Raw genomic sequence first — 15,786 nt, forward strand, 5'->3', positions numbered from 1 at the left:
CCTCTGTGCTGCTGTGCTGGCATCTGTCTCGGTCAAGACAGAGACTGAGGGAGCCAGGGGCAGCTGGCGTGGTGTCTGTAGGACCTAGCCCGCACCTGAGAGAGGAATTGCTGGCACCTGGCTGTGCCATGCACCTTGCCAGAGCTGGGGCTGGGCACAGTGGTGAAGAGGCCATTCCGCCTTCCTATATGTAGCGTGAGTAGTCACATAAACAAAGCAACATAAGTGAGCTAGCTTGAGCTGTGATGACGACTCTGACGTTGATAAATGAGGTCTGCGATGGCCTACGGTTTTTCAGGAAGGTGATGGGGTAAGGCCTCTCCAAGGAGCTGACATTTGAGCTGAGATCTGAATGACAAGAATGAGCCAGACACATGGAAACCCATGGGAAGAGCATGTCTGCCAGGTGGGATGTCACCTGAGAGGAGCAAGCCCTGGAGACCCGGGAGGGGCTCAGGGGCTGGGGCAGGGGAGGAGGTGGCTGGGCCGCAGGCAGGCATAGGGGCTGGAGGGCCAGGATGAAGAGCTCACTCTGAGTCAGGGAGGCTCTTAGAGGATGTGCAGAAGCACAGAATGCGGAGGTTTGGCTGTTCGGAGGATCTCTGCTTCTGTGTGGAGAGCAGCCTGCAGGAGAGCAAGGAGCCCAGGGGTCTGCAGAGGTCATGGGCTTAACCTGGTGATGACACGGAGGTGGAGAGAAGCGGAGAAATGGACTGGAACGAGTGGTGAGCAAATGAAAGGCTCCGGACAGGGAAGTATCTGGCCTGGGCCCCTCCAGCATTGTCTGTGGCTCCTCCCACAGAAACGACACACATTTGTACAAACCCCAGCGTGGGTGACCCGGGGGCCAGGGCTCAGGCCGACCCTGTGGTCTGTGCCCATCCATCATTGGCTGCTCTGGTGGAAAGGGAGCCGGGTCCTGCTGGATCAGAAATGGCGCTGGGGCTGGTTCCTGCATCTCAGCAGTGCTCCTCATCAGAGAGACTCAGGGTTAAAAGACCTTTGGCTTCAGACCTTAGCTTCTATTTGTAGCCACCTCTCCTAGAAAGTGCCAGGAGCCCCACAGAAATGAGCTTGTAGAAACCAACCTGTTTGGGGGTAGTTGAAACCACCCAATTATCATGAGCTCCTCTGTCATTGAGCAGCACTCAGCCCCACCCCGGTGATTCGTTAGCCTGTTTCATCTGCCCACCACCCTGCAAAGGGGCTTATTGTTCCCTTTTGCAGATGAGGAAACTGAGGTTTTCAGGCTTATTGGAGCCAGAGAGCTGGGCTGGACTCTGCTGGCCCCAGCACCCACCGAGCCCACCACCCTCTGCCACACAGCAGCGCCACCCCTCACTCACCGCGCGAACGTCATCAGGCAGGTCCTCATCGAGCTCGCCCTTGACCATCTTCTCAAGGGTGTTGATGGAGATCTCCAGGAGCTTCTCGTGGTGGTGGTTCTCCAGGTCCCGGCACTGAGCCATTGTGCGAGAGTTAAGCAAAGGCCAGGGGTGGAGTGGGAGCCAAGCCCCTGACCCATGGGCTGGTCATTTTCACTAGATAAGAACAGACTCTTAAGGGCCGAAGGGCACACTCCGAGGGGCCAGTGCACCGCTGCCTCCACTGCGACACCCACGTGCGCCTCACCCCCGGGCCATCCTGATGCCCCCAGCCCCATACACAGACCTGGTTATCACTGACCCTTGGTCCCGGGCTCCCCAAGTGTCCCTCCTTTGTCCACTTCTCTCCATCCCACCTCCTCTTGACTTGTCAGTAGACTGAGACCTGGTCTCCTGCTCCAGCCCTTTCTTCCCACAGCAGCAGGAGTGGCTGCAAAGGTGCAGGTGGACAGGACCCATCCCTCCTGTGCTCACAGCTCTCCAGGAGCTTCCCACTCTCTGGTGTGGCCTCGTCTCCTCTTGGACCCAGAACTCTGACTCTTCCTCAGGACCTTCGCATAGGCTGCCTCCTCTGCTTGCTATGTTCTCCTCGCATTTCCACCTGGTCCCGCTGGTGGGCCCTCCCTCAGGGAAGCTGCCGCCCTGGTCTCAGGTTAGCTGCCACTCACTTTCTGCCTCTGTAACTTGTGTTTCCTGTGGGACTACGGGTCCAGGAGGGAGGACCAGGGATTACTTCTGGGGTGGAGCACAGCAGTTTGCCTCACACATGACAGGGCTCTGAGTTCAGGTGGCAGAGGGTTGGTCATGCCCCAAATGTTGTCTTCTGACCCACAGATTTAACCTGCCCAGCTTATTATGAATAATGTGTGAGTCTTCAACTTGGAGGCTATCCCACCCCCTGGGCGTGTCTACCTGCAACACAGAGAGCAGGTGGGGGGACTCTGGGGTGTGGTCTGCCTTTGAGTGTCACTCATTTGAGAACAAACCTTCCAGGATTTCTACTGCAAACAAAGCCCCCCCCCACCCCCCACCCAGAACAGCAACCCTACAGGGGTTACTGGGACAAGGCTGCCACTATTCTGAGGGTGGGAAAACTCCCTCAGACCCAGGGGACATTCTTTGAACACCCCAAGTGGTTGCCCAATCTCCATCCTTTGAAGGTGAGCTTTTTTCCTTGGTGAAAATCTGGAGGTTTCGCATTCCTCTAATTTCAAAGGTGGAGATTCCCACTCAATAGGCTCCTCTTGATGGAGGGACAGATCTTTCTGGTAGAAAGGGAAGTGTTGGCTTTTTACTCTCTGACATGTTTAGGCCCTGGGGGCAGTAGGGGGCGGGCATTTGACTCCGTGAGTGGTCACCTGGAAGGGATCCTTGCATCCTGTCCAGCTTGTGATGGAGCTTCACCCTTCCCTGCCTTTTGTTAAACAAGCAGGCACCTTGTCCCGAGGCCCTGGAGGCAGGGGGAGTGGTGTTGTTGCAGGATAACACTATGGCCCAGTAGCGCCTCCCCAGGGAAGTTCACAGGGGAAAGGATATAGGCTTTGGACGTTTTCAATAAAGAGCCCTACCAAGTCGATGATGTTCCTTTCAAACATGTTTATAGTCTCCTAGAAATGGTAAAGAGCACAGTTATCATGAACAAGCCTCAGAGCAAAAGGCACTCCTTAGAACTCAGCCTTAGCTGGCACTGCTTCTAAGCACAGGCCTTCAGGATAAAGACAAGCCACCTTGGCCTTCTTGGTGATGAACTGACTCTACTTCTCCCTCCTGATCTCTGTCCCATCCCACAGCATCACTCTTTGGCCATTTCAATTCACTCACCACCCTTGAATGTTTAATGTGATGCGTTCTCCAGGCCTTTGCCTAGTCCCTCTGCCAGGAACATCTGTCCTGGTCTTAAGCCCCCCCCAACACACACACACACATACACAGAGCTACTCTCCTTCCTTTGGGCCTCTCAGTGGCATCCTCCAGTCTAGCACCTCCAGAAAATAGGCAGGGAGTAAGAGCCAGACTGCCTGGGTCAGCATCCGGGCTCCACCACTGTGTGTAACTCTGGAAATATCATTTTACCTCCCTGGGCCTCAACTTCTTCAACTATGAAATGGGTTTCTTTTGTGGTACCTGTCTCATGGAGTTGTAGTGAAGCTTAAATAGGTCACTTCACACAAAATGCTTTGCAAGGTGCCTGGCAGAGAGGAAACCCTCAGTAATCCTGGCTGTACCCCGACCACCAGTGCCCTGAGGGAACCCCTGCACTGCTGCACCCAGTGCTCAGCAAGGCACCCCAGGCCCACATAGGACTTCATGTCGATTGAGGGGACTCTGGAAGCCTGGATACCACAGCCTCCAGGGCTGCACAGTGGGCTCAGGGTGCAGGGAGTGGGTGCAGGGAGTCTAACGTGAGCCTGGGGACCGTCTGCAGGCCGAGCCAAGGATACGTACCTCAAATGTGTGTAAACACTGTTGCAATGAATAAAAATAGGGTCACTAAAAAGCATGACAGCAGTTACAGCCCTTGACCACTGTGCACAGGTATGATAATACTGCTGGCTGGACTGTGCGTAGGTTCGGGGAGTGCTGGTATGTTGGGAGCTGCTGCCTAAGCTTCCCTGAGGCTCAGGGGCTGCCTTCTGCTGGAGCAGCCCACAGCCGGCAGCGTCCGCTCTGCCATGTGAGGGGACATCTCCTGGGTCTGATGTGCCACCTGACAGGTGAGGAATTGGTCGGAGGCTACCTCTTGGCCCAGCCATGGCAGCATGCATGTGGTTCGATTCATCATGGCCCTTCGGACTCCCAAGCTGCCATGGGAACACACCAGCAGGCCACCAAGGAATTTTCCATAGCAGCACTTTTCATTTCCATGACTTCTGCTGAATTACAGGCTCCTTGCATCACCAGCACTGCAGGCTGAGATGCAGAGGAGCCTTTGTTTCATCCCTGAAAGGGGGACCAGCTTGTTTTTGGAGCACACGGTCAGCTCCTTGGGTCTAATGAAAACCCTCTCCCCGCCGAGGCTCTGGGCCCTTCCAGGGTGGGTGGGGGGCATTCCAAAGGAATGAGCTCGCCTCTTATGCTGCAGGAGAGTCGCTTGCAATGTAAGTGACTGAAATGTATTAAAAGCAAACACAGGACTGATGCGCAGGAAGCGTCGGTCTGATGCAGCTGTGCCGACCTTCCAGGGGCGGAGCGCCGGGGGGGCTCCAGCTGGAGGGGGGTTTGCAGCTGCGTCACCAGGTTCTTTCAGATGAGCCTGTCGGTGCCTCCCCCCCCCCACGTCTGTGCCAGGGCCCAGCCTCACCTCCAGCTGCTCTACCAGCTGCATCTCCAGTGTCATGAGCACACTGGACAGCTCAGTGATGTCCTCACTGTATTCCACTATCTTCACCTCCATGCTGGCCAGGTCGGACTCCTCTCGGATGGCGCTCAGGCTCTGGAAACAGGACCCTGTGCTTTAGGAGCTACAGCCACGTGTAATTAATGACAGACAGCAGTTGGGTATTGTGGGTAAGAGCTGGGCTCTGGGTTTGGACTGCTCAAGCTCAGGAGGCAGCTGTGCCGCCTGCCAGCTCTGTGCCCGTGTAGAAGCTGGTTGCCCTCTCCAGGCCTCGAGGCGGTTGGAGCAGATGCTAGCACTGGCTGGCAAGTGCTTCACCCTCACCAGCTCGGGTTCTTGTCACAGGTGGCTGGGCTGGCTGGTAGGAGCAATGGCTTCAGAGCCAGGTGGACTGAATTTGAGTCCTCTCCAGTCACTTATTAGCAGTATGACCTTGAATGAGTCCTTTCCATTCTCTAAGCTTCAGTTTCCTCATGTAAAGGGGGAGAGAACCTGTGCTTCACAAGTCCCGGGGGTCAGGCAGGGTACGTGAGGTCTTGGCTCACATTGGGGGCTCGGCAAATGAAGACTCCAGTAAAAGGCTACAGCAGACAGGTAGGGAGAGACTTGGGAAACATAAAGACAGGTCCAGTCTGAGGAAACCAGTCAGACCCACACAGAACTCCAGCGAGCAAGTAGAGGCTAGTATGTAGCAAACTGAGCAGACCATGGGAAAGGGAGGTGCTCGTGGGCCGGAGGGCACCCTGGGTCCAAGCGCAGTACTGAACACCAGCCGCTCACTAACAAAAGGCCTGGAAACTTGGCCACCAGGAACTATGTCAACTTGTTTCTGTTGATATTTAGTATTAGTTGTGAAGGAAGAGTAACCGGTGATTTGGGGGTGAATGACCTTTATAATAATGGCTACTCCATCTGGAGAAATTAATCAGGTTCAATTTCTATCTCGAGCCTTCCATGAAAAGAAATTCCTGACAGAGCAAAGATTTAAATGTACTAGAAAAAATGGAGGATTTTAAATAAATAATCTCAGAGTGGAGAAGTCCTTTCTAAGTATAAACAGGAGAAAAGATTGGTAAAGTCTATCACATAAAAGATTTAAATATTCTGAATGTAAATGCACCATATACAAAAACGATAAGATAGACAAGCTAGGAAAACGCTGGTAACTTATTTCACTGACACAGGGCTAATTTCTTAATCTATAGAGTGCTCCTACAAAGTAATAATTTTTAAAAAAGAAAGGTAGAAATTGAGAGAGACACCATATAGAAAAGTGGGCATAGCATTATGAGAATAATTCACAAATAAGAAATACAAATGTTTGCAGAAGATGTGATGTTCACTTCCACTTAAAAGAAAATAAACATACAATCCAAGTGGAACAGATTAGCAACGATGCGCTTGCTAACTCCGGCCGGGCACGGGAGTAGGCGGGCTGCAGAAGGTAGAGTGCAGCTGGGCAATAACTAGTAAGAGGAGCAATGCATAGGCCATCTCCAGGACTTCATCCTAGAGATCACACTTCCACCAAGTTATTCATGACAATACTGTTTGAAAGAGCAAGAGATTCGGAAAAACCTAATTGTACATCAACAGGGACTGGCTTAATAAATTGTGGCTCATGCACGCAATGAAATATTTTATAACTATTAAAAACATAAAGCAACTCAAGTTTTAGAAGGCTCTCTAAGCTGCACAGATAAAATAGCAAAGTGTAGAACAGTGCATGCTACATTTTCATCACACACATATGTACATGCACACACATGCATGCACACGCACACACAGAGCACACACATGAACACATACACACAGACGTGCGCATGGCACAAACAAATGACATGTGCACACACATGCACACACATGCACGTAGCAAGCACAGGCGTGCACATGGCACACACACAAATGGCACACACGTACACACGCAGGTTGAAAACAGGCTGACTGTACTTCCCTGCACATTTTTCATCCCGTGCCTGTGCTATGCTTGCGTTACCTATCCATTGCCAGCCACCGCCTAGCCACTATAGAGAGACTATGGCTACACATAGACTGTCTGTCATGTACGGCTCTGTTCCACCTCACTGGTCCCCATTGAGGTTCTCTGGGGTGGTTGTCTCCGTTTCGCTAATGAGGAAATGGAGGCCAAGAGAGGGTCACCAGTGAGGGATCCACCTGAGTAGCCCCTCTGCTGGGCAGCCCTGTCTAGTGCGGGCAGGGGGAGGAGTGCAGGACAAGCTCACAGGAGTGGCCTCTGAAGGGAGTGAACTGGGGCCTTAGGCCTGTGGAGTCTGTGAGCTTCCAAGACAGTGGGCTCAACTTGGCCAAGCACTGGAGGCACCCGGGAGTGCTGAAAAACACCAGTGCCAGGTGCATCCCTGGGAGGCACTGTGTGTTGTCAGGTCCCCGTGAACTTTGCCGTGTAGGCTGGACGAGCAGCTCTGCTCCAGGCTCTAGGAAAGGAGTGCTCAGGTTAGCTCATCTGAGGCAGCCAGTGAGGGTGCCACCACTCAGACCAGTGCCTGGAGCAGAGGGAGCTAGCCTGCTCTGAGGGCTGAGCTGAGGAACAGCACGCTAGGAAGTGGGGCTTGGTGCAGCGGGAGGGTGGCATCGGCACAGCCTGGCTCAAGGTCTGCTTCTCCAGGGGGATCTGTTGACAAGGGGGCCAGGCCCCGGCCTGGGGCTTCAGGAGGGCTCCACCTGAGCAGCCCCCACTGGGTACCACAGTCTAATGGGGGGGTGGGAGGATGGCTACAGGGATCAGATAAGAAATGTCAGGGAGCATGTTCCGGGCAGGGCCCGGGGACCAGGAGATTCAGCCTGTCCAGAGGGGACAACTGCCGCTCTGGTCCTGATGACAACTGCCTCCAGGGAAGCGAGCAATCACAGCCTTTCTGTGAAATCCTCCTATTTTTAATGTCAGCAGGATATTCAAAATGTTTTAAAACCCTCTGCAGACCAAACAAAATACTGATGTGAGCCGATTGTGCCCCTCTGGCGGCCCCCGCCCTGCCACGCGGTCCGCTGGCGAGGCCGATGAGGCAGGGGTGGGAGCGGCGGGCGTGGGAGGGCGCGAAGCGCACTGGAGCCTGTGGCCAGCGCCATCACCTCAGCGCGCCTGGCCTGGCCGGGCGAGTCTGCTCTACTGGGACAGTCCTCGAGCGGGAGTGGTCGCGTGGCTCCTTGGGCCCCCGGAGCGGTGAGTGCTCACATACTTGGTGCGAACAGGTGTTCGAGGGAATGAAGGCCCAGGGCTTCCTAGAGTCTCAGCAGGTCTATGACTTAAAGCAGGCTAGGAATTGGTCTTTAAAAGTAATGCTAACTGAAGAAACAATCCCCACCAAGGACAAGTGGCCTCTGCTTGGTTTGGCTGAGTGGCCCGGGGAGGGCTGGTCCTGCATGCCCGGGTCTCTGCTTGGGGTCCCTCCCTGGGTGAAACACCTTTCTTCCTCCACCATCCCTGGATACCTCTTCTTTGTCCCATAAGCCTCAGTCTGAGTCAAGGTGCCCCTGGAAACCCCCAAGGCTTCCCGGCTTCCCTCCAGATTAGAGCTGACCTTTCTGGAGGAGGGAGGGCCTAGGTCTGCACCCCTCAGCAGATGGGAGCTCTCTGAGGGCAGGAGCCACATCCAGCATGGCTCTGGCTCCCAGCACCGGGCAGAGCGGGGCCCAGGCATGTCTGCTAGATGAATGAGTGAATGAAAGAGAAGTAGTAGTCACCACTGTAATGGTAATAGTGACACCATTCAATAGTGATGAGGACATTGCCTTGACCCCCAGGGATGTGTTAGGTGGAGGAGACCCACAGGCTCCACGCTCAGCTCAGCTGTGTTAGGTGGAGGAGCTGTGGCTGGTGGTGCCTGTGGAGGGCAGAACCTTGGTTCAGCCCCTGAGCTGTGTGAGCTCTGGCCAACAGGGACAAGGACCACAGGCCTCACCATGGGCCTCAGGAGTAGACAAAGGGACAGGGCTGCAGCCCCTCTGGTGGGGCAGGAGGCAGAGAGGGGTGAGGAGGGCAGGGCCTACCAGCAAGTGCTTCTCCTCAAACTTGGCAATCCTCTGTTTGCCCTGCTCCTGGTTTTCCTGGATAGCCTCGTGGACACATTCCTTGAAGGTGTGAAGCTCCGCTTTCCGCTTTTCCTGCTGCTTCAGTCCATACTCGAAAATGTTCAGGCAGATGATGACAAATTTGTCCTTGTAGGTTAGTGGCTGTTAAGGAAGCTTGAGGCTCTCGGGTGCCCTGGGTGGTAGTGATGGGTTCCTCGCAGAGCAGGCAATTGAACTCTAGAGGATAAGAGGCACCTACACCCTCAGCCTGAGGGATCCAGGGACACGACCTATGTGAGGGAAGGAGGCAGGGGCCACAGGAGGAGACTACAGAGCAGAGGGGAGACCTGCTAAGACAGGCCCCCAGAACAGACTCCTGGGGGACCTGGAGGGGCCAGAGGGGGGCTGGGTGTCCAGGGGAGCCAGCCCGACTTGACGTGTGTTTTTGTCTCTCTTGTGTTGTCTAGAGGGCACCTTTGTTGAGGGCCTGTCTTCGGGCGCTGCAGGTGCACTGAGGGAAATTGCGGAGGTAGGGGGACCACGGGCTGGAAGCAGGGAGATCCAGGTTCAAGTCCAGGTTCTGCTGTGCTTCACCCTGGCAAGCTCCTTTCCCTCTCTGGGCCTTGGGTTCCTCACCAGCATATGAGGGCACAGCAGAGTTCACTGTATGGAGTCCTTAGGAGGACCTGAGGTCTGGCAGGTGCTACAGCTTGGATGCAAGCCCAGGTCATCCAGCAGGCAGGTGGCAGAGCCCGGAGGGAGCCTGTCTGTTCCACCTAGAGCCCTACTCTTCCCACCTGCTCAGCCCCACACCTGACTGTCCCCTGCCCCACTCTTTTCAGAATGTTGGGTTTTTAAAAGTGAGCTTTTTCCTATTCAGATGTGGTAGTTCCACAACCCACACTGTGACCCGGTGCTTTGTCTCAGCACTCTCAGGCAGGAACCCCTCAATTCCATCTGGAGTCCCTCAGCTTAGAGTGTAAGCTGACTGATTGACCATCCCAGTCACGGCTTTAATGACAAGTGCTGGCCACAACCTGTGGGCCCCGGCCAACTGGGGAAAGAGTTCAGGCTTTTAGTTCCACAGAGCAGGGTTTGAATCCCAGCATAACTGTGTGACCCTGGACAAGCCAGCCTCTCCAAGGTGAGCCTCCCCAGCTATAAAGTGTGATTATATAGCAGCATCCATTTAGTGGGGTGGTTGAGAAAATTATAAATACTGTGTGCAAAGCACACAGCAGGGACCAGTGAACACGGCTATGGAGGACTGGTGCCCTGAAGCACACTTCAGTCCAATTTTCATCTGACCACCTAGCCTGTCAGGCACACAGGCCTGGGTCATGCTGAGCAGACCTTCAGTGTCCCCAAAACCCAGACAGCGTTCCCGGGCTGCTCAGCTGGCCTGGCTCTGCATTGCCTCTTGGGTGCATTGCTCTGAAGTGGATGTTTTACCTCCCAGGGTCTCAAAGAGAGCTTGGGAAATGGAGCCCAGAGTGGGAAGGGACTTGCCCCAGGTAGGCTGGTGTCACAGGGCCCAGGCTCTGCCAGCGGAGGGAGCTGTGAACTTGAGAGGATATGCATCGAGGAGCTCGCCGACACCGTGCAGGTAGGCCAGCTTGTTGCCCTCCACGTCCTCGGCATACATGCTGTCAAATAGGAAGGAGCCGTTCAGGTACTCCACGAACGCAGCCTGTGGTCAGAAGCACAGCCGGGATCAGGGCCTGACTTGCTGCCCAGGCCTGCACCCGGGCTCTGGGTTGCTGGACCCTGGGCCTTCTGAGGGGGAAAGGGAATGCTGGGGCCTGGCACCTGTGGAGGTTCAGAGGCAAAACACTGCCAGCTGCACATGGCTTGCTCTGGCTGGAGGGAGGGTGGCGACAGTGGGGAAGAATGAGGGAGGGGCTCAGTTGTGAACTTCCCTGACTGCCCCGAGGAACTGCCTAGGGGTTTCAAGAAAAGGCCCCGCTCAGCAGACAGTCCTGGCACCATCTCCCAGCCTCGTGGAGGAGGGTGGGGTTTGCATTGAGGTGGTGCTGGGCCGGGGGCAGGTGGTGGGCAGAGCAAGGCAGGGACAGGGCACAGGCCTGTGATGGAGCACGCTTCACATGCTTCATCAGAGCTAGGCCGTTGCTGCACAACATCTGTTTCCAATCAGAGGGCAGGTTTTTGGGGGCCTGGGCCCCACTGGCCTTTGTTGAACCTGACTGATGTCCTGCGGCCAGCATCCTGGAGCCAGGGCGGGGGCGAGGAGGCGGCTCCCGGGCCGAGTGTACCTTGTGTTCCTCCAGCTCCTCGAGTTGGGCCCGCTCCTCCTCCAGCCGGGCCTGAATCAGGTGCTCCCGGTGCTTCAGCTCGTCGATGCTGTACTGGTGCTTAATCTCCGCCAGCCCTTTCTGACGGGGAACAGAGCGGCACTGTTACCAGAGCGACCTTGGCCTCTGCCATCCCAAGTGTGCGCAGGGGTGTGAATGAGAATGGTTTATTGCCTCATGGCCCTGAGACAGGTTAGTAAGAACCTAGGAAAATTCCCTGGCAAGTGGAATGAGGAAACTGAGGCGAATGTATGAACAAATGGCCAGAAGAGCTGAGCAATTAACAGCTAGCTGATAAGTCACAAGACCCTACCCCTCCCAAACCTAAGGTACCTAGGAGCAGGTGGTCTAAACCCACCCCCCCAACCAAAGACACCTGAGAGCAGATGGTCTAAACCCACCCCCCTAACCAAAGACACCTGAGAGCAGGTGGTCTAAACTCACCCCCCCTAACCAAAGACACCTAAGAGCAGGTGGCCTAACCCCCCCCAACCAAAGACACCTGAGAGCAGGTGGCCTAAACCCATGGCCCCTAACCAAAGACACCCCCTCAACCACCCCTGCCACACTGGACAGGTGCTGCTCCCCACAGGAGATCCACTAGCCCCATCCCCTTGACTGCCAGTGGCCCTGCACTGCAGAGCGTGCGTCCTGCAGAGGAGTCAGCTGGCTGTGGCCAGCTTGGGCCCTCGGTGCTTGCAGACACTCGGTGCAGGCTCTCGAGGAGGGAGAGACTGAGCTGTGTGGCTCTAGGGAGGGGTGACCTTTCCCTCGCAGGCACCACCAGCACCACTGTTTCTGTGCAGAGCCCTCCCTTCACATGGCCAAATCTTGGTCTCTTCGGGCCTGATGAACTCTGCTGGCCCCACCCTGATGACTCCGAGGCCCCGCCCTACCACAAAGGTCAGCAGGCACCTGGCGGGTGGCAGCTAGCCTTGGTATACCCAGAGACTTTTGCTGAGTGCCCTCAGTACCAACACTGGTGCCGAGTTTGAATCTGTTTGAATCTAGACAACACCACTCGCCCCTACCTAGTGACTCACAGAGAACCTACCTCACACATCTCATGTATGGCCTGAGGCTCTTCCTGCGACTGAGCCTCACAGGCAGCCAACAAGCAGAGGTCCCTTGGATCTCGAGGTGCCTTGGATCTTTTGCTGACCAGCTCCCGGGCTTGGTGCTGGTGGAAGCTGACCTTGGTGCAAAGCTTGGATCCTCCCACATACACCAGGATCCAGTAGAGGAGCCACAAACTGTGGATTCCTTTGTAGCTCCAAACAGGCAGCTCAGAACCAATCACAGGCAGCACCTGACATTGATCTGCACCAGAGTCCCTCCAAGAGGCCCCAAAACCAACAACCCTGGTGGTAGGATTCGGACCACATCAAAGCACAACTCGATTAGCTTCATAGGTGGCACACCCAAAGAGAGATCTTGGCAGGCACCATACCCTGCTGGGAAGAATTCTACTCATGGGGTCAGCCCCCCCCAGCAGCCCGTACGCGGAGGTCGGGGTTAATCCTCATAGTCAGCCAGCCCAAGAGTCAACCCCACCAAGGGACAAGCCAACAGCAATCAAGACTCAACTACAAAAGGAAAGCTCACATAACCCACCAAAGAAACATTCCTGGAGCAGCCAGCTCAGGTGGCCAGGGAGACTGGGGCACTGAGTCCCCCAGGACACCTACTACATAAGGCCCCCACACCAAGACTGAGAGGCGCAGCAGATCTGCCTAACACACAGAAGCAACTACAGAGAGGCAGCCAACATGAGGAAACAAAAAAACAGGCCCCACGTGAAAGCTCAGGAGAAACCCCCGAATGGCTGTGCGGGGCCTAGGGGCAGCGCGTGGAAAGAACCTGGCCACCTGAGCAAGCACCACACTGACCAAGAGGGTACTGCTGGAATCGCTCGGCAGCCAGGTAAAAGGAGTGGGGACGAGGAGCTGCCCTTTCTCTCTGCATCAGCGTCCCTTTCCATGAAACCAGGGGCCCTGAAGACGGTCTCGCGGAGCTGGGGGACCGGGAGGGAGACACTTGCCATGTTGTCATCGATACGCCGGGAGTCCAGGTACACGAGGTCAGGAAGGTAGGCCCAGACGAACATCTTGTAATCCTCTGCCTCGGCAATGGGGTTCCCAGAGAGGCTGAGTGCTCGCAGGTCCTTGAACTGCCGCAGGTAGATGATCTGGGGAGAAGAGAGGAGAAGATCCATTTTCTTGGCTGCCGCAGAGCTGAAACACCCCCGGCGGTCTCTCTCTGTGGCACTCCGCCACAGTCTGCAGCCTGGCCACACACTCTGGCACTGCGTGGTGACAGACGAGGAGACGCTAGGGCTCCAGGCTGAACAGCAGAACCGAGGCCTTCGGCCAGGCCTGGGCTTTCCAAAAAATCAGCAGACCTGGGGCCAAATGCTAGTTATGGGAAAAGTTACCTAATATCTGTGAGCCACAATTTCCTCATCTGTAAAATGGGTGTGAGGATGTTATGTGTTATATGTGTTGTAAGGATGAAATGAAATATAAGCTATGAAATGCATGTAGAAGAGTGTCTGACACCTACTCAACAAAGGGTAATAGTGTTGTTATCATTATTATTGGTCACTCAGAAGAGGTGTGCCTTCTTAGATTGTAAAGCCCTGTGGGAAAGACCCAAATCTCTTAAATTACATGGAAGCCAATTTATAGTTAAACTTGAATTAACTGGGTAACAGCTGGTGGAACATTCCACTGCTGTTTATTTTTCCTATACTCTATTTTTATTAAAATGGGGAAAAGTCAACCACATAGTACAGGCACCTCATTTCATTGCGCTATGCTTTATTGTACTTTGCAGATATTGCATTTTTCACAAATTCAAAGTTTGTGGCAACCCTGCAAGTCTATTGGCACCATTTTCCCAGCAGCATTTGCTCACTTTGTGTCTCTGTGTCACATTTTGGTAATTCTCACAATATTTCAAATTTTATTACTATTATTGTTGTTGTTGTTGTTATATTTGCTATGATGGTCTATAACCAGTGATCTTTACTGTTACTATTGTAATTGCTCTGGGGTGCCACAAACCACACACATAATACAGTGACCTTAATAGATGAAGGAGGTGTCTGTTCTCACTGTTCCACCAACTGGCCATTCTCCATCTCTCTCCCTCTCCTAGGGCCTCCCTATTCCCTGAGACACAATACTGAAATTAGGCCAATTAATAACCCTGTAATCACCTCTTAGTGTTCAAGTGAAAGAAAGTCTCACTTTATTTTTTTAAAAATATATCTTTATTGATTTCAGAGAGAGGAAAGGAGAGGGAGAGAGAGAGAGAGAAACATCAATGATGAGAGAGTCATTGATCAGCTGTCTAGCCCACAACCCGGGCATGTGCCCTGACCGGGAATCAAACCCCTGATTGCCTGGATCCAAGGTAGACTCTCAACTGCTGAGCCACGCCTGGCCGGGCAGAAAGTCTCACTTTAAATCAAAAGTTAGAAATGATTAGCTTAGTGAGGAAGGCAAAGGAAACGTTCTTGAGGGAAATTAAAAGTGCTGCTCCAGTGAACACATGAATGATATGAAAGCGAAACAGCCTTATTGCTGATACGGAGAAAGTTTTGGTGGTCTGAATAGAAGATCAAACCAGCCGCAACATTCCCTTAAGCCAAAGCCTAATCCAGAGCAAAGTTTTAACTCTCTTCAATCCTATTAAGGCTGAGAGGTGAGGAAGCTGCAGAAGGAAAGTTGGAAGCTAGCAGAGGTCAGTTCACGAGATTTGAAGAAAGAAGCCATCTCCATAACATAGAAGGGCAAGCTGAGCAGCAAGTGCTCATGTAGAAGATGTGCCAGGTTATCCAGAAGATCTAGCTAAGATGATTAATGAAGGTGGCTGCACTCAACAACATATTCCAATGTAGACAAAGAAGCCTTATATTGGAAGAAGATGCCATCTAGGACTTTCATAACCAGAGAGAAGTCAGTGCCTGGCTTCAAGGGACAGGCTGACTCTCTAGTTAGGGGCTAATGCAGCTGGTGACTTTAAGTTGAAGCCAGTACTCGTTTTCCATTCCAAAAATCCTAGGGCCCTTAAGAATTATGCTAAACCTACTCTGCCTGTAATGGAACAACAAAGCCTAGATGACAGCACATCTGTTTACAACATGGTTTACTGAATCTTTTAAGCCCACTGTTGAGACCTACTGCTCAGAAAAAAAGACTCCTTTCAAAATATTATTGCTCACTGACAAGGCACCTGGTCCCCCAAGAGCTCTCATGGAGATGTACCATGAGATTAGTGTTGTTTCCATGACTGCTAACACAGCACTCAACCCTTGGATCAGGAAGTAATTTTGACTTTCAAGCCTTATTATTTAAGAAATACATTTTGTAAAGCTATAGCTGCCATAGATGGTGATTCCTCTGATAGATCTGGACAAAGTGAAAACCTTTGGAGACCTTTGGAAAGGACTCACCATTCTAGATGCATTAAGAACATTTGTGATGCATGGGAAGACACCAAAATTATCAACTTAGCAGGAGTTTGGGAGGTGATCCCAGCCCTCATGGATGACTCTGAGGGGTTCAAGACTTCAGTGGAGAAAGTAACTGCACATGTGGTAGAAACAGCAAGAAGATGAGAATTAGAAGTGGAGCCTGAAGACGTGGCTGAATTGCTGCCATCTCATGATAAAACTTTAACGGACTTATTTAAAGGAGTT

At 53.3% G+C, this 15,786-nt stretch overlaps 1 protein-coding gene across 3 annotated transcripts in view; it reads right to left on the minus strand.

Moving 5' to 3' along the window:
* DRC3 (dynein regulatory complex subunit 3) overlaps positions 1-15,786 on the minus strand; it is a 38,574-nt gene that overhangs the window by 6,157 nt on the left and 16,631 nt on the right. For all 3 annotated transcript variants that reach the window (XM_081161449.1, XM_081161451.1, XM_081161450.1), the window contains 7 exons: positions 13,123-13,269; positions 11,043-11,162; positions 10,347-10,459; positions 8,749-8,923; positions 4,687-4,818; positions 2,922-2,992; positions 1,347-1,470 (listed from right to left, as the gene is read on the minus strand). In XM_081161449.1, coding sequence (XP_081017575.1) covers positions 1,347-1,470; positions 2,922-2,992; positions 4,687-4,818; positions 8,749-8,923; positions 10,347-10,459; positions 11,043-11,162; positions 13,123-13,269 — 882 coding nt within the window. The remainder of the gene's footprint in view (positions 1-1,346; positions 1,471-2,921; positions 2,993-4,686; positions 4,819-8,748; positions 8,924-10,346; positions 10,460-11,042; positions 11,163-13,122; positions 13,270-15,786) is intronic.

Source organism: Miniopterus schreibersii, assembly GCF_964146895.1.
Source record: "Miniopterus schreibersii genome assembly, chromosome: 16".
Classification (NCBI taxonomy): Eukaryota; Metazoa; Chordata; class Mammalia; order Chiroptera; family Miniopteridae; genus Miniopterus; species Miniopterus schreibersii.